A 19,729-nucleotide genomic window follows, 5' to 3' on the forward strand; every position below is an offset into this window, starting at 1 on the left:
GAAAAGTGGAAGGCAAATTGTCAATAATTCCTCAAGACAGACATACATGAATTTTTCATTAATATCATGTAAGAAGTAATTTCTTTTCCATCTGACCACAGAGACAAAAACAACAAAAACAACAAAAAATAAATAACATAACTACATATATATTAAACATAAATATATTTACATATGCTTGGGAGCTATGGCTCTTTGTTTTAGTATCCCTTCTGGAGGTGCTGGGAACCCATAATTGGTGTCAGGTATCTAAGTAAGGTCAATACTAAATGCATGGAAAAATTCATGCTTAGCCTGGCAATTACTCTGACCATAAGAAGGGAATTCAACATTATAAGTAAATTAAAGGCAAAGATTCAGAATAAAAAAAAAATACACAGTGGTTTCTGGCAAAGACTGGCCAAAAAGGTATTTTTAATATTTATAACATTAGGGCTAGAGCCATAGCACAGCGGGGAGGGTGTTTGTCTTGCACACAGCTGACCGGGGTTTGATACCTCCGCCCCTCTTGGACAGCCCAGCAAGCTACTGAAAATATCGTGCCTGCAAGGCAGAGCCTGGCAAGCTACCAGTGGCATATTCTATATGCCAAAAACAGTAACAACAAGTCTCACAATGGAGACATTACTGGTGCCCACTCAAGCAAATCGATGAAATTTTGTCTCTGTGGTCAGATGGAAAATTGGGAGGACAGTGCTACAGTGCTATAACATTAGGGTCAAGGAGATAGCTGTGGGTTCAGAGGCACATAACCTTGTAGGCAAAGTCTCTTCATTTGATCCCATGCACCACCCAGGTTCCCTCCTCCCCCCACTCCTAGCACAGCTAGTATAGTCCTGAGAGTCTAATCACTACTGGTGATGACCCTGGTAGCCCACAGTTCTGCTGGGTCTGAGAAGCACCACAATAAGCCAAACAATGAACCATCTGGTCAAGTCAGCAAAATACTGCTAAGGGTGGGTCCTGGACCTCCTGAGCACAACTTCGGAGAGGACCCCTCCAAAGTAACTAGTGTGTAGATGTTCCTTAGATTACTTATTGTGTGGTTTATTACAAATGTCATTAATGAAAATATTCCATGTGTGTATTTCTCTCTTAATGCCTAGTTGGTGGTGCCAGGGTTTAAATCCAGGTACTTATGCATGCAAGGCAAATACTCTACTACTGAACCATAACCTCTGTCTTAAAATATTTCAGATTTGAAAATTAAAAAGCAATATTTAATATGAACAAATATGTGCTAGAGTGATAGCACAGCAGTAGGGCATTCGCCTTTAATGTGGCCAACCTGTGTTCAATTCCTCTGTCCCTCTCAGAGAGCCCAACAAGCGACCGAGAGTATCCTGCCCATACGGCAGAGCCTGTCAAGCCCCCTGTGGCGTACTGGATATGCCAAGAACAGTAACAATAAGTCTCACAATGAGAGATGTTACTGGTGCCTGCTCAAACAAATTGATGAGCAAAGGGATGACAGTGACAGTGACAGTGAAATGTGAAATTATGTCATCAAAATTATCTTGAGTAAGTTTCCTTCATTACTGTAATGATTCTCTATACACACAATATATATTTTCATATACATTATATATTTATGTATTCCTATTATGTTATGAAAATATTCCTTCTTTAGGTATTAAATAACTTTCTTATTAATAGAATCAATGTATACCAGAAAGAAAGTGAAATTCTGACCTTCGGAAATCATGTTTAAATTTTTTTATTTTCATTTTTTCCATGTTTTAAATTTTGACCTATTTTAATTTAAGAAGAATTCTATCACCATTAGTACATTTTAAATCATTATTTTATTTTTATGATAAATTATAAAAGCTACAAGACAAGTAGCATGGGTAAAACCTGAAGATAACGCAACTAATTATCAGTGTAACTTCAATTCTAACAACATAGGTCCAAGTTCTGAGACGAATTTACATCTAAAACCAACTGATTGTGTCATTTAAAATTAAATCTTAGGTCCAGAGAGATAATACAACAGGTAAGCCATGTGCCTTAAATACACTGGACCCAGATTTGATCCTTGGTGCCAAATATGATACGCAAGCCCATCTAGGAGTGATTCCTGAGTCCGAGCCAGGTATAAGCCCTAAGCACCACGGGATGTGGTCCAAAAGCCAAAAATAAATAAATAAATAAATAAATAAATAAATATGTAAATAAAGGATCATACGACTTAGATTCCATGTTCCTACTGTCCTTCAGACTATTACTATAAAACACATCATTCGCCATAAAGAAAGCTTGAGTTGATAGATATTAGTTTTAAGCTTTTTGATTTTCTTGATGAGAATTATTCTTACCAGCAAGGGGAGGACCAAGAAGAACCGGGCAGCATTCGACGATTGTGACAAGTCCCACAGCACTGGAATACCTTGCGGCACCCACAAGGTCAATGAGTGTTTCAAAAAGGACACTGCTAACACTCCCAAATCCAAGGCCAAAGAACACAGCATAAACCAACATACTGATATAGGTCTGTGCCAGTGGAAATAAGAGATGACACAATCCAGTAAACATGACTGCAAAACCGAAGAAGTACTGGATTCGAGGTCGGATATATTTAGTGTTTGCAATTAGTCCTGCAGAAGGCCTAGCAAACATATCAACAAAAGCCAAGACGGAGAGTAAAAAAGCTGCAGAATACTCATCGATTCCCTTGTCTTTCGCATATAAAGTCAAAAATAAAATTGGGGCAAAAAAGCCCAGAAACATGATGACATTTCCAGACAAGTAAATTAAAAAACCCCTATGTTTAAAAAGAGAGAAATCTAAACAGTTATTCATTGATTCACTTATTGATGTTTTGGGGTGTCTTGACTTCACGTTTCCTTGTTTGTTTTTCACTTTAATTTTATTTTTAGCACTGAGAGAGATTTCATGATGGTCAAGTGGTCTCATGAGTGACCCAGCCACACAGGTATTCAACAATAAACCTCCCAAAATCAGAAAGCTTCCCTTCCAGCCATAATTATTCAACAGGTACTGACTTAAAGGAGCCAATGTACTTAAAATAACAGGGCTTCCTGCCATGGCCAATCCATTTGCTAGAGGACGTTTCTTGTAGAAATATCTACCAATTATTGCTAAGGCTGGTTGTAGGTTGAAGGCCAAACCTATACCTAGAAACAAAACAAAAAGAAAAAAAGACATGATGTCACTCACCAAAGAAATTATCCTTCAAAACATATCATTAAGGCAGAACTAATAATACAAAGGCAGGAAGTAATCTTTGATAGTTATAAGTATGGACAGAATGGGATTTAACATAAAAACATTTTTCACAACTTGACAATTGATATCTATAACTGTCTCCTTCGACTTTCATTTTAAAGCACATGCACAGAAACCAATACATTTTATTGGTTCACTAAATACAGCATAGGTTGAAACTAGGCCATAATTATTTGTTCTTAATTATAATCATGTAATTCTACTATCACTGTCATCCCGTTGCTCATTGATTTGTTCAAGTGGGCACCAGTAATGTCTCTCATTGAGAGACTTATTGTTACTGTTTTTGGCATATCCAATATGCACGGGGAGCTTGCCAGGCTCTGCCTCGAGGGCTCCATACTCTCAGTAGCTTGCCGGGCTCTCCGAGAGGGGCGGAGGAATCGAACTCGGGTCGGCCGTGCATATAATTTTACAGATAAATTAATTTCTCTATCAACTTACACATATATAAAGTAGTGTTTTTTTCCTTGTGTGCAAGAGAGTATTTAAAATGTGAATACTCTCCTTTCATAGCTAAAGCAATGCAAATAGACTAAAAATGTTGCATTTATAAACAATTCTATACCTCCCAGGAGACATTTCTTTCAAAACCATGCAAACAATAAAAAAATGAATAATATGTTTATGCTGTGATTTCATGCTCCACATCCTCACATTTCATAAATATAGATAAGCATGTATGTAAACTAAATAATAAATAGCATTTCTTCACTTGAAAGCAATTCACATTTGGGGGATTAAAGCTGATTATATATGAATTTAAAGTTCCTACTGTATAGTGATCTCCTTGGCTCTATGAAAGCTTGTCTTTAATCAATAAATGACTTGAATGGAGAGATAGTACAAAGGCTAAGGCACATGTATCATTAGAGTTCAAATCCCCAGCACTGCATATGGTCCCTTGAGCACTACCCGGAGTGATTCTTGAGCACAGAGCCAGGAGTAAGACCTGAGCACAGCCAGACATAGATGTTCCAGAAAAATTATGTGTTAAGTCTTACCAAAGTATTATTTAGCAGTAGTAATGAATGAGTTTGTTTTATCAGCACCTGCAATTAGTGCCAAGAAGAAAGCTCAAATGTCTGGAATGTTAACCTTACAAACCCTGAATTCCTTTTTTTTTTTTTTTTTTTTTTGCTTTTTGGGTCACACCCGGCGATGCTGAGGGTTTACTCCTGGCTCATGCACTCAGGAATTACTCCTGGCGGTGCTCAGGGGACCATATGGGATGTTGGGAATCAAACTCGGGTTGGCCACATGCAAGGCAAATACCCTACCCGCTGTGCTATTGCTCCAGTCCCCAGAAACACTGAATTCTTGAGACTCTGACTGGGATCCCTAGCTCTATAAGCCTCCCTCCTCTCCCAGGAAACTCTGGGACAGTCCTGGAAATCCCGAGGACCAGTGAGGTGGTCTGGTTATCTCCAACAACACTGCACCAGAGCATTACCACATTGTCACACCTTAGCACGGAATCATTAGACCTGCACTCAAAGCTATTACCTCACCAAAGTGGTCTTTGGGCCCCTGGACCGCACACATCTCTAGGGAGTTACCCCTCAAAACAAATAAAACAAAAAATACAAAAAGTCAATCTGTATAAATTACCTCTCCTTTGTTTGTAGGCATTTTCCTCAATTATTTTAGGAGTGATAGAAGAAATAATTCTGCATTAATTCATATAAATTGAAAACATACAACAAAGCAATGATCAGATTCTGGATATTCAGCTCTTAATCTAAACTTATTTCAACCTTTAATACAATTTTTCTTTTTTATGTGTAGTAGGGTCCCCAAAAGGGATTAAAGAAACAAAGAACAGGATTTGGAAAGAAATTTGGAGAGAAATAGGCTCTCTAATTTTGCTTCAGCCTTAACTTTGAGAACAGAGTGTCAATTAGATCAATATTATAAAAACACTGACTAGTCTATGGTCAAGTGACTTGTAGTTAGTCAGAGGGATTTAAATTAAAGTCAGGTAGTAGTGTAATAAGTCTAAATGTCTTTATCTTATGTCACTTCCTGTCCTTCTTTTCTTCCCAACTGTCGCCCATAATTTGCCTTGAGGTATTAATTCAAATTTTCCCTCGGGATAGCTGCCATTTATTTCCTATCATGAAATACTAAAATAATATGAAATGTGACACCAAATTATTTCACTTTTCCTTAACTACTTTCCCATGTGTCCCATTAGGCAAACCTATTTTGATTTCTTGAGTGTCAGTCCCCTCAAGCACAACAAAATAATTTTGCTATACCAAGTTAGTTCTAGAACTATAAGATTTCATGCAATGAATCGGTAATTACAATTTGTTAATACTCATTTTAAAATTGCAAGACTTCTGAGTATACAGAATTTTAACATTTATTATATATACTCATTTTAACATTTATTTTTTTTTCTTTTTTGAGTCACACCCGACATTGCACAAGGGTTTACTCCTGACTCATGTACTCAGGAATTACTCCTGGTGGTGCTCACGGGACCATGTGGGATACTGGGAATCGAACATGGGTCGGCCGCGTGCAAGGCAAATGCCCTACCTGCTGACATTTATCATTCTTACTAATGTAAAATGAAGAAGATAAGATTCCCCTCAGTTTTTTAAACAAAGATGAAAATATGGGATGTTAATTTATCCGTTAATTTATCCATGACCTAAGAGACAATTATGAACCAGGTTTCAAAATGAGAGTATTTGGCTGATCATGGTCTAAGATACATTTCTGATAATGAATTTAATAGTCTAGAAGCTCAGTCTCTTCAAGACTCAAGTAATAAATTTAAGGTTAGCCTATCATATCGTATCATTGATAACTGTGTTACAATAATACCAAAACTATATTTTACCTAATACATTATAATCAGAGGCATTATAATGTAGAGTCTACTTCTACAGTCAAATACAATATTTGATGAGTTTCAAAAAATAAAAGGGAATACTTGGAACCATACACATTATTAATATAAGAAAGTTCCCATTTGCAATATCAAAGTTTGGTCATAACAAAAAGGTTTTGAAGGCCATGTAGGCCTGGAATTTCAATATTGTTCCTCTCTGCAGACTTATATTCAATAATTTTTAGATATTTTTGCAAATACTGGGCCTTGAGTTATTCCCCTAGCCCCCCTTTTATCTTATCAAATTATAAAAGCACAAAGCTAGACTAATCTAAGTCAACATAAAGAAGGATATTTTTCGGCTGGAGTGATAGCACAGTGGGTAGGGCACACGGCTGACCCGGGTTCGATTCCCAGCATCCCATATGGTCCCCTGAGCACTGCCAAGAGTAATACCTGTGTGCAGAGCGAAGAGTAACTCCTGTGCATTGCTGGATGTGACACATAAAGCAATATATATATATATTTTTTCCCTATATTTCTTTCTTACCTGTGAGTATAAGGGAAAGAATAAATCCTTTTGTACATTAGAAACCTGTCTTCTTAAAACCTTGAATATAGTTATTTATTCTATTCTGTTTGCCTGTTCTTGGGCCATACCTTGCTATGCTCAGGGATAACCCGGGGCTCTGTGTCTGTAATCACTCATGTAGGGCTCAAGGGACTATATGTGGTGCCAGGGATTAAAGCCAGGACAGCCACATGCAAGGCAAATGCCCTGTCGTAGTACTATCTCTCCAATCCAAATATAATTTTTAAAACGCAAATAACCGAGGCTAATAAAAGCAAGAGTTTTCAAATTATATGTTAGGCCACTTTGAGCCAATGGATATTAAGCAGGAAAAACAAATATACTCAGGCAATGCTCTATTAATTTAAATATTTTTGTTTAAGAGCAAATGTGTCTCACAGATACTTTTAAAAGAATCATTAAGTGGGGCCAGAGTACAGTGGCTAGTTGATTTGCCTTGCATACGATGCACCCAGATTCAATGCCCAGCATCTCATATGATACCCTGAGCATCTCCAGGAATAATTCCTGAGTGTAGAGCCAAGAGTAACTCCTAAGCATCACTGACTGTGCCCCTCTCTCCCCAAAAAATAAACAAAAAATAATAATTAATAAGATTAAGACAGAGATGCAATAGAGCTTTGCTGGTTATCGGGATATAGACAACAATAAAGCTATTGCTAAAGTTAAACAGTGCAAGAAGAAAACACCTTTTTAGCAATAAATTTAACTTATGAGTAAGAAGATATTTTAAATAGCAACAATAAAATGAACTTTAAAAAAAAATGAAGTTCTTATACCCCACAAAATCTATATCCATGATCCTCTCTTGAATGCCTGGGAGTTAAGTGTGAAACAATTTTCTGTTTCTTTCACTTTGAAATTCATACCACAGTATGTAACTTGTTTGATAATATTTTTCACACTTTTAAAAATGTTTGAGTTTTTCATAACTCATTTCTATGTACTAGAAAAATGTAAGGTAGTTTTATTCCTTAAGATGCAAAAATATTTTTTAAATTTTAATACAATATAGGTATGACCAAAAAAGGTAATTAAGAAAACAATGGTACTTTTGTGTTATTTGTGCTTCTTTATTTTTGATGGACTCCTCACCAGAATGTTTTCACTTGGGGCAGCCCAGTGAGAACACTCCCCGCCCCAAGGGACCCAGTCCCAGCAGCCGACCTCCACTACCCAACGGATGCCATGTTCCAGGTCGCTCCAGACACATTCCTACTCATATCCATAATTTTCCATAATTACCACACCATATTTGATGGAGTTCAGACAGTAGGCAACAAATCATAGAGAGCAATATATATATTACACTTTGAGAGCCAAGCAAGCTACTGAGGGTATCCCACCTGCATGGGCAGAGCCTGGCAAGCTACCTGTGATGTATTCAATATGCCAAAAATAGTAACGATAGGTCTCATCCTCCTGACCCTGAAAGAGCCTCCAATCGTTGGGAAAGACAAGTAAGGAGAGGCTGCTAAAATCTCAGGGCTGGAAGGAACAGAGACGTTACGGGTGCCCACTCGAGTAAATCAACGAACAACGGGACGACAGTGATACAGTGATTTTTTCCAGGTGGGTGCAGAGGGGTGTTTGACCATGGCCAGCGGCAATCAGCACTTACTTCTGGTTCTATTAACTCAGAGAAACTTCTAGAGGTGCAATATAAGTGCCTGTTACCTGTTTGTGCTTTTTGGACTTTGTAAAAAACAGAAATAGTAAGAAGAAAATATGTTCAAAACAAAAATTTACTCACCTCCAATGAATCCCACAGTGATGTAAAGATGTAATATACTCTTACTAAAAGAGGCAGTAATAAATCCAAAACAGCATAACAAACCTCCTATCATTACCACTGGCCGGCTACCAAAATTATTCACCAAAATACTACTTATGGGACCTGTAGTAGAAAGAAAATAAGCAAACATTTAGTTAGTTACTAAGGCGATTTAATTTACTTTTATTCTTAACATAATCACATTTAATGATTGTATTGTTGGACTTTACACATGATGGTTGCTTAAAAATACTATCAATCAGATATAAAAATGTGGTCATGGTTCATGCAAACTTGAATTTGGTTGATACTTTTGTGGTTTTGTTAAGATAATGACAATGTTCCACATTTCAGTCAAATCATTTTAGAGATCATTTAAAAATATGAAGGTGAATCCTGACTGTTGTATGAAAATATTCTGTTGACAAATTCTAATAAAGGTAAGAAAGGACTAGTCTGTAACTTATAGAATGGTTGTCAAAATTAAGAAAGAAAGAAAGAAAGAAAGAAAGAAAGAAAGAAAGAAAGAAAGAAAGAAAGAAAGGAAGGAAGGAAGGAAGGAAGGAAGGAAGGAAGGAAGGAAGGAAGGAAGGAAGGAAGGAAGGAAGGAAGGAAGGAAGGAAAGAAAGATCATACAATTTAAGATGGAATGAATCTAATTATGGTCACATTCAATAAGTGACCAGAACAAGTGACCAGGTTGTTAACTACAGAACAGTTGAATTATTATTTGAATTAGTAGTTTTTTTGGGGGGCATGGGGATAATGCAGAAGAAGGAGTTTAGGTTGTTCCTGGTAGTGTTCGGGGACCACTAGCGCCAGGGATTAAACTGAGGTCAGCTGAATTCAAGGTAAATGCTCTGTACTAACTTTCTAGTCAAGAAAGTAATTATTTAAGATTGAAGAGTCAGTTCCAAATGAACATGAGCAACTCAATATATGGGAATATATGGGAATAAAGTTTCCTTCCTTGGCTGAAATTAAGGGTGATAGAGCTTTTAATCATAACTGGTTGTTCTAGAGGGATACATTCAACCAAACACAGAGTATAATGAGTGAAATAAGACCGGGTACTCAGACTCAGCACTGGGACAAGTGCACCATCAGAGAACGCTATGGAAATGTCAGATAGTAGTGGGAGATTAATCAGAGATAGCTGAACAGAGTATCACTTACTATTCAGAAAGAATGGCAATATTTTCAAGATGCATGAGTAAAGTACCCCACACGGCAGAGCCTGGCAAGCTACCCACGGAGTATTCGATATGCCAAAAACAGTAACAATGGGTCTCATTTCCCTGACCCTGAAAGAGCCTCCAACTGTTGGGAAAAAATGAGTAAGTATAGGCTGCTAAAATTTCAGGGCTGAGTGTAATAGAGACATAACCAGTGCCCGCTTGAGTAAATCAATGAACAGCAGGATGACAGTGATGACAGTGACAGTGATACAGTGATGAATAGAGTACAGCATTACATTTGTTCCCCAGAAAGTTGTTTTGGTAAAAGTGGTAGGAATGAAAGAGAACAGGTTACAATATATTATCAAACAGGAAGGACATTCTTTTTTTTTTTTTTTTGCTTCCTGGGTCACAGCCAGTGATGCACAGGGGTTACTCCTGGCTCTGCACTCAGGAATTACTCCTTGCAGTGCTCCATATGGGACCATATGGGATGCTGGGTATTAAACCCGGATCCACCATGTGCAAGGCAAATGCCTTACCTGCTGTGCTATCGCTCCAACCCCAGGAAGGACATTCTTATTTGTTTTAGGCTGGCAAAATGAACACGGAATGATTTCTTGAAGACTGGAAATATTTCCTAGCTTTTACATCTAAAACAACATTAAGTCTCTTTAACCATCTAAGAATTTCCTATAAGAAAGCAGAGCAGCACGCAGAGTGTATTTGAATTAACCTGCACAGCTCTGCATACTCTGGTGAAGTGTCATTTTTTTCCTGAAGGAATGATTCTATATTATTTACAGGCATCATGCTCAATTTTGGAAATAAAAAATGTACATATAAAAACGGACTCCGCCCAGGGCTGGAGTGATAGCACAGCGGGTAGGGCATTTGCCTTGCACACAGCTGACCCAAGTTCGATTCCCAGCATCCCATATGGTCCCCCAGCACCGCCAGGAGTGATCCCTGAGTACAGAGCCAGGAGTAACCCCTGAGCATTGCCAGGTGTGACCCCAAAAAGTAAAAGCAAAAACAAACAAACAAAACAAACGGACCGCATAGTATAGCAAGTAGGGCACTTGCACAAGGCAGACTTGGGTTTGGGTTTGATCACGGGCACCCCCGCATTGCACTGACAGGAGTAATGCCTGAGTGCAGAGTCTGGCTCTGAGCTCAGATATCAGTCAGGAACCACCACGGTGCCGGGAATCAAATCCTGATGAGCCATGCACAAGGCGAGCCACCTGCCCACTTGCTGTACTTACACTCTGGCTCACGAAACCAGCAGTTCTAAGAGCTTCACAGTGCAACAGGCTTGAAGACCTGACTAGCGTTCTTCCAGGTCACCCTATCTTGAATTTTCTAATAACTGAGATAATGTGTTCACTAACTTAGCGTTTCAGACTCCTGAGAATTTTCAGTAGAAAAGATATGGCATAGAAAGCTGCAGTATTTGGGGACTGGAGCAATAGCACAGCGGGGAGGGCGTTTGCCTTTCACGTGGATGACCCAGGTTCAATTCCCAGCATCCCATATGGTCCCCCAGCACCGCCAGGAGTAATTCCTGAGTGGATGAGCCAGGAGTAAACCCTGAGCATCACCGGGTATGACTCAAAACCCAAAAAATAAAATAAAATAAAGCTGCAGTATTCTTTAAATATTGTAACAATCAAGAGTAATTGTAAAGAAAACGTTTCATTCAATTGCATGTGTAACAGACAAGCTCTTATTCTGTTTAAATGGAAAGAACTGAGCATTTTGCTTGTAGTTTCTTTTACAGATTTGCTGAAATAATCGGCATTCAAAATGTATTGCTGTATATCTATCTATAAATTAAATGAGAGCTTTAAATTGACAATGGCTTCTTGTGTGCTCCAAACTTCATTAGGGTTTAGACTGGATACATGCCATTATTCTAGATAGGTCTTTAATAAGTATAAAAAATAATCTTTCTAAACAAATGCATTAATTTATAAATAAATTTTAACCAAGGGCAGGAGGTTAGGTAGGAATTTTCTCTGAAGTCACATTTTATTAATAATAGTAGGGTGTATATTTTATAATTTATCAACATGCAGTCCATGCAATACTTTTTAACAGTCACAATCTAATACAATCTAATATTTTTTCTTTATTATCATCTAGCACCTCTCAAAGTAGATTTAGCTGTGTGTGTTTCTGAAGCATATTTAGGATAAATGCTAAGAATAAATAAAACACATCATTTAGCAAATAAATGGGATATACTGTTTCATTTTCTAAATCAGGAAATAAAGAATCTCTCAAAGTAGATCTGGCTGTTTGAGAATTTATGAAGTAAATTAAAAATGAATGCATAAATGAATGAAGCTTATTATTTAGCAAATAAATGGTATAAATTACCCTGCCTTTCTAAATGAGAAATCAATAATTTTTAAAGAATACCAACCACTTGTAACAATAACATGTGCAACAAAATACACTGAACAAAAAAATAACTAGATACAAAAGAACAATAAATATTGAATTTCAGAAGCTAGCTTATCATACTACTTCTGGAAAGGAGGAAGGTAATTATTTGCAGTATAATTTGATTTAGCATAGATTTGAAACTTCTATATACAATTTGGAAAGTGTTATAAAAATAGAAAGAAGAACACCATCTGGAATTGGTTCAAAGCAGAATTGGAAGACTGGGAAGTACATGAAAAATGTAAATAAACTAGACAAAAATTAAACATTGGTGACTAATCTAAAATAAAATTTAAAAAACAAAATGAAACAGAAGATATTTAAAATAGAAAGTAAGTGTGGATTATGAAAAAAAAACACCTTTTCCATATGATATTTCTAAGAGTTTTAGAAACCAGAATAAACAAATGTTATTCAGAGATGTCAGGGAGCACAAGTAAATTTCTCAAATAATAGTTGAAAAGCCTTGATAGGTATCATATTCAACACTCAAAAAAATTAAGTTTTGGGGCCAGAGCAATAGTACATCGGGTAGGGTGTTTGCCTTGTATGTGGCCAACCTGGGTTCAATCCCGGGCATCTTATATGATCCCAAACACTGCCAGGACAATTCCTGAGTGCAGAAACAGCAGTACCCCCTGAGCATCGCTGGGTGTGACCCAAAAAAGCAAATAAATAAATAAATATATAAATAAGTTTATTTTCTAAAGGTATAGGAAGAAAAATTAAAGGTCCCTTTAAAGTCATGAAGACTTTTTACTAAATAAATTCAGAATAATTTTAGATAAAGTATAAATAAATAATAAGTAATTTTGATCAAAATAGAGTCAGAGAATACAAATCTATATTGTAAGATATTTTTCATAAATTAAACTTAGAAATAATGAATGTTTCTTAGAATTATAATAATTATGCAATTGCATTTGTCTCTTTTCATTGACACAATATTAGTTTCCATCATCGTATACGTTGCATGAGTTCTCACACTCCAGCAAGTGATCACAATACATCCAAAGTGTTGAAATTTCCACCATTATCAACTGAAAACAATTTGACCCTTTCTCGCCTTAAATTTAGTTACTCCATCTTCTGGCAATCTCAGTTTTGTGGTATAAATTCATGTATTAGTTCTGGATGCATTTTGTTTATTCTCTGGCTTGCTTTGTGCCACATATGATGATATATTTGACATATGATGATATATATGATGATCCTATATTTGATTTTCTTCTGATTTATTTCATATAGCATGACACCTTTTATTTTCATTCCAATTGTAGAAGAAATGCAATACTGTATCTATTCTCACAACCCAACAATATTCCTTGGTGCATACATGCCACAACTTTATGCATGCATCTGTTGTTCGTGAATACTTAGTTCCTTTCCAGATCTTGGCTATTGTAAATCATGAATAGATAAACAGTAGTCTACATATAATTTTCTAAATTAATGATTTTGTGGATTTGGATGGATATGAAGATATGAAATTGCTGGATCAGATAGTAGGCTTTACGTTTAAATTTTGAGAAATTTCTATACAGTTTTCCCCTAGAAAAATCTAATTATATTCTTACCATTCTTGAATAAAGGGTTTCTTTTTTTTCCCCCACATCCTTGACAGTATACTCCTCTTCTGGCTCTTTTGATACTACTATCTGTTGCAACAATGTTGCGATTTTACCAGAGAGTCAGAGGAGTATTAGTATGAGGAATAAGGAAGGAAGAAGAAAAAAGAGAAAGGGAGAAAGAAGAAATATAGAGAAGGGAAAAGAAGAAAAAGAAAGAAAGGGAGAAAGATAAAGAAAGAAAGGGAAAAGAAGAAAAAGGAGAAAGGGAGAAAAGAAATAAAGAATAAATAAAGGAAGAAAAAGAAAAAGGGGCAATGGGCAATTCTGTAACTTCTCAGCAGGATGCCTATGTTGACACTTTGAACTCTCTAACAGAAGCAGCTGGTCTGCCCTTAAAGAAACAGATAATAAGATGCCTCCTTGAGAGGATAAAAAAGTTTTGTCATTGGTTTAAGCCAAAAAATATAGAACAATTCAATCTAGATTTAGAGGCAAACAAAATAGGGAGAGAACTGTGTTATGCACAGAAAAATGGAGATTTGATCCCAGCAAAGGAATGGAGGGCGTACAATAGCATTACTGGCGCCCTGAATTTTTCACAGTTTGACTTTGACTATGAGGAACCTTCTCTCTCTTCTCATACTACTCTCTCTACTGATTCATCAGCTCTTTCATCTTCTCATACTACTCTTTCCACTAATTCATCAAATTCTAAGGCAACTTACAGGGAAACTCCTGTGTTAGAGGAGAAAAGTGGGGAAGAGTCTTTGATAGCATCTGTCTTATCTGGTGAATCATATCAAATTGATGATTCACCTGCCCAATCTGAGTCTGACAACGTCAAGTCAGACACAGAAAATTCAGTTTTAAAAGAGGGTGTAAACTCCCAAGAGTTCAGAAAAGTTAATGAAAAAATAGATAAATTAATTAAACAAATGAAGTACCTTGAGATGTACCACCCTTCTGAAAGAAGGCTAAGGCCTACTGTACAGGGTATCACTGATCCTGACTCGTTGGCAGTTCCTTCCTTCCCCTCAATTATATAAGAATAGGGGAGAGAAATCTCTGTGTCGCCATTTTAATTTTACTCCTGAGTTGCATTCTCTGATGCAAAAATGTGAGGCTTCTTTATATAAAACAAAGTTGAGTCAACAGCCTGCTCAGTTTATGACTTTTCCAGTTGTCTGTAATCCTGATATAGGAAGAAAAAGACAGGCAGGGGAATATGAGCCTGTTCCTTTTAAGTTTCTTTCCTCGCTTAAGCAAGCTGTGACCACCTATGGTGTTACTTCTAACTATGTGCTAGTAAACCAGAAAAGAAAGGGTGATTTTGGAAGCACTAATGAAGAAATATTTTGGGCAAAAAGATTACTGATGACAAGCCTACTTAGGTTATGACCTTTGAGGATGGAACAAAACTGGAGGGCATGTTAGATTCAGGTGCTGATGTTACTATTATCGCCTCCCATCATTGGCAAAAGCGTTTTGTGGACGTTACTTTTTCTGGTATGGGAGTGGTCACTGATGTTCAACAGAGTGTACAAGCTCTTTGTTGTAGTGATCCTGATGGAGACACGACAGTCATCCAGCCAAATATTGCTCCAATAGCTATCACCCCATGGGGACGAGATTTGTTGCAACATATGGCCCCTAAACTTGGTGTGAAATATATTAAAGAAAAAGAGGTGTCTCAGCAATCGCCTTTTAAAATTTGGGCTACTGCTCGAAGAACAGCTTTCTCAATAGTCTGGAAAAAGTTTCAACCTGTTTGGGTTGAGCAGTGGCCCTTAACAAAAGAAAAACTTAAGTCTTTAAATGAATAAGTTACAGAACAGTTTGAATTGGGACATATTGTTTTCAGTTCTAGTCCCTGGAATTCACCAGTATTTGTTATCAAGAAAAAGACTAGTAAATGGCGAATGTTAAGTGATCTAAGAAAAGTTAATGACTGCATGGAACCAATGGGCCCTTTGCAAATGGGCCTACCTAATTTGGCCATTATTCCAAAGCAAAAGATATTTCAATTTCTTAAGTTTGCACTGTTCACATTGAATTATTTGAATTGCTCTGATGAAATGACATTGGCGGAAAAACATTGGAAAATTCAGGATAGTTCAGAAGAAATAAGTTCTAATAGAGTTAAAAATGATTTAGATACAATTAATAGGAGACGTAAGGTCCTTTACAGGGACCCAGTCTCTGGGAGTTGGATGCCAGGCCAGGTGGAAAGGTGGGGTCGAGGTTTTGCTTTTATTTCAGCAAACAGAAACCACTTTTGGTGTCCTACAAAGAGACTAAAACTTCTCAGTGAATAATGGATAGCAAAAAAAAAAAAAAAAAAAAAAAAAAAAAAAAAACTGTAGTATGGATTCTTTTTTCATGGATTTTTGCCGGCTTTGTAAAAACAGAAGTGCTTCTCTTATTTTCTTTTTGGATCCAATTCTACAAGCAAGAGACAGGCTAGTTGGACTGAGAAACGGAGGATAATCCCAATTGGCCGACAGGGAGATTTTTACCCTGGGGACTGCCCTGCCCTTCCTTTCTCTGTCCATCAGTTTTTTTTCTCTGGTTCTTGAAGGGTCAGAATCAGGATCAGGTATGCATGAATGCACATGCATGTGATTTTGTTGTCTTTCTGTATGTCTGTCTGTGTTAAGTGTTTAAATATTGAAGTCAGATTGAAATCAGAAGTGGCAATCCTACTCCAAAAAATTTTTAAAAGTTTGAGTGTTTTTTGGAGCTTATTAAGAGTTGTAAAATTAGAGCATGAAACCAAGGTGAAAACTTTAAAGATTAATATAAAAGGTTCATGATTTAAAATATCTAAAGTATAAGAACTATTAAATAAGCTGTTAAAAGAGAATTGAAATAACTGTATATAAAATAGGTTCAAATAAGAAACTGGATGATATTCCATGCATATTTTATTGGGACATCTATGAAGTTTGAGAAGGAGGAAATTTCTAATTTTACTTATGGATGCCAGTAATTTTTCTGAGAGAAGTATCTGATAACAGGAGTACTTCGACAGTTACTGATTGTGGAAAAACCTGGACTGTGAAGTTCATCCAGAAATAGCATGAAAGTGTTGTTTTTGTTTAGAGACTAATTGATCTTCGTTGACAAATGTCTCTGAACCAGGACTGGAACTGAAATATTGCTTAATGTGTATAAACTCTGTATTGTAAAGTGAAAAACAATTTCTGTAAAATAAGGTTAGATTTTCTTAAGATTTTCTTAAGGTATTACTGGAAAGATTTGTGAAAATATTTGTATTGTTTACTACTGGTCATTTTAAACAAAAAAGGGGGAAATGTTGGTATACAACATCCCATAATCTCAGGCCTAGCTAGGCCTGGATGTAAACGGTTTATGTTTTGGTTACTGTAACTTTAAATGGCGGTTACTGTTTCCACTGGTTGATTTGCATATTTGCCTATGTGGCTGAATGTGATTGGTTTGTATGTTAATTTTATAAATAAAAGGAGGTTGAACAGGCTGCTCTCAGGCAGGCCATAACACAAAACCTCAGGAGGCAGTCCTGTGATACTCCACAAAAGATATATTTATTCTCTGAGTAAAGTGCCTCTGACTCTCCGGAAAAATCGCAACATTGTTGCAACAACTATCATTCTTCACATTAGCATTTCTGTTGTTGTTTTGGGACCACTGCTAGTGATGCTCAAAGCTTACTCCTGGTTCTGCACTCAGAAATTACTCCTGGCAGTGCTCTGGGGACCATACGGGATGTTGAGGATCAAATCCAGTTGAGCTGTGTGCAAGTCAAATGCCCTATCCATCATATAATCTCTCCAGCCTCACACACTAATATCTTGACACTAAAAACTCCAAGGTAGATTAGAGAAAATTAGAAGAAATTTTGGGGTATACCAGTCTTATTTATATTCTGACAATATTGTGAATATTTCTAGGACTTATTATCATAACTAATTATGAGTTCCTTGTACTATTATCTTGTTGACTTTTTAAAAAATCATAGTGTTGATTCCTTTTAAAAGGGTTTTTCTTCATTTATTGATATTATCATGCAATTTTAACTTTCCATTTGTTAATGTAGTTGAATTTATTAGCTTATGATGAATCATCCATGTGGCCTTGAAGTAAATGTCATTTCTTATGGTATACTAATCTTTAAATACACTATTGAATTCAATTAAGATTATATTGAAGCTTTTAGCATCTATGTTAATCATTGATACTGATGTAAAATATTCTTTCTTTCATGTGTTATCTCTGCTTTTTGGAATCTGGTTAATGGAGATTTCATTATACGCATTTTGTAGAATTCCTTTCCTTCCAATTTTCTTGAAAGAATTATAAGTCATAGAGGTTTGGGGAAATTCATAAAACTATCTGGATTTTTGCTCTTATTTTGAGGGTAATTTTGATAATTATTTAAATTGAGTTATTTAATCACTTGTGCCATTTTTATTTCCTTCTTATTCAACTTTAGATTATAATTGTAAAACTTCATCCACATTTTCTAAATTAAAAAAATTGGCATACATTTGCTTATAATAATCCTTATTACCTCTCATATTCCTATGGAATCTATTATATCTCTTCATCCTTAATTTTTTGTTTCATTTTGTAAGCTTTTCTCTTTTCTCAATGAGACAAGCTTGTCAATTTTTATTTTATTTCTTTTATTTCTATTCCATTTTCATTATTCCCTTCCTCCTACTAATTTTGGGTTTTATTTTATTACTTTTTCTAGTTCCTTAAGAAGAGCTTGCATTGATTCTTTAAGCATTTTTTTGCCTCTTGATCTGTATTTCTGTCAACTTCTCTCAGTGTGGATTTTGATTTTGCTTGTCCACATTTTTGGTAATTCAAGATCCTTTTGTTTCCATGAATCATTTTCTATTTTCATATCCTCATTGATTCAATAGTTTTTAGTAACATATTGTTTAGTATACAGATGATTTGTATTTTTTTCTAGCTTTCTACCATTACAGTATTATGCTTTAAGAATGTTTGATATGTCAATCATTAAAACTTCACTGTTGTGTTTGATATCTTGTGGTCAGGTTTCTTTTGTCTCTTCTGTTTCTTCTGAGTAATGTTGTCTTGATATTACCATGTTTATATCTAGAGTTCCAAGTTTCTATTTTTAATTAAATTTAAAGCAATTGCTTCAACTTCATTCTCCATTGCTTCATTAGTGTTCTCCTTCTTCCTTAGATATTATATTTTGTTAGTATATTACTAATTCCAATGTGTGTTTTCGTTTTTATAGATCACTTAACATCTCTCCCAGAACTGGTTTACTGACACCTATTCTCTTAGTTATTGTTCATTTGAAACATTTTTATCATCCCTTCAAAGCCGAGGGGTAATCTAGTTATATATAGCAATTTTGGTTGGAGTTGTTTTTTATTCTACACTTTCTATATACACCATACCATTTGTGACCTCTAGAACTTCATTTCTATGCAGTAAGTCTTAAAAAGGTGTTTTATAACTTGTCGCCTTGCTTTTCTCTTGTTTCTTTTACAAATCTTTCTGTTTTGCTCTTACCACTTTTCACTTAGGGAGTAGAACCACATCCTGCAATGCTCATGGCTTACTCTAGGTTCTGTAAGAAGGGGTCACTCCTATCCATGCTAGAGGGATGATATGCAGTGCCAGAGTGTGAACTAGTTTAAGTCTCCTGCAAGGTAAGTGCTTTAACACATACACTGTTCCTCTAGTCCCTAAAAAATCTTCAGAAGTAGAGGTGAAAAACCCTTTATGAAGGTTTGGTTGAATTCTCTAGTGAACCCATCTTGAACTGAACTTTGCGTCGAGAGAGATTTTAAATTACTATGTTATTGAAAACAGTGGTATCTTCAAAGCTGACACGCCACTGGCCAAGCAAGCAAAAACAGAGATAAATAAATGGGACTATCTCAAACTAAGAAGCTTCTGCACCTCAAGAGAAACAGTGACCAAAGTACAAAGACAATCTACAGAATGGGAAAAGATATTTACGGAGTACCCATCCGATAAAGGGTTGATATCAAGGATATACAATGCACTGGTTGAGCTCCACAAGAAGAAAAC

The 19,729-nt window shown here is 36.1% G+C and overlaps 1 protein-coding gene across 1 annotated transcript in view; it reads right to left on the reverse strand.

Annotated features, from left to right (window-relative positions):
• SLC16A7 (solute carrier family 16 member 7) overlaps window positions 1–19,729 on the reverse strand; it is a 162,896-nt gene that overhangs the window by 2,877 nt on the left and 140,290 nt on the right. The window contains exons 3-4 of the mRNA XM_055128144.1: window positions 8,440–8,583; window positions 2,319–3,137 (exon numbers count right to left, since the gene is read on the reverse strand). Of these exons, the coding sequence (XP_054984119.1) occupies window positions 2,319–3,137; window positions 8,440–8,583 (963 nt within the window). The remainder of the gene's footprint in view (window positions 1–2,318; window positions 3,138–8,439; window positions 8,584–19,729) is intronic.

The sequence above is a fragment of the Sorex araneus genome, chromosome 2 (genome assembly GCF_027595985.1).
Source record: "Sorex araneus isolate mSorAra2 chromosome 2, mSorAra2.pri, whole genome shotgun sequence".
In the NCBI taxonomy this organism is placed as follows: Eukaryota; Metazoa; Chordata; class Mammalia; order Eulipotyphla; family Soricidae; genus Sorex; species Sorex araneus.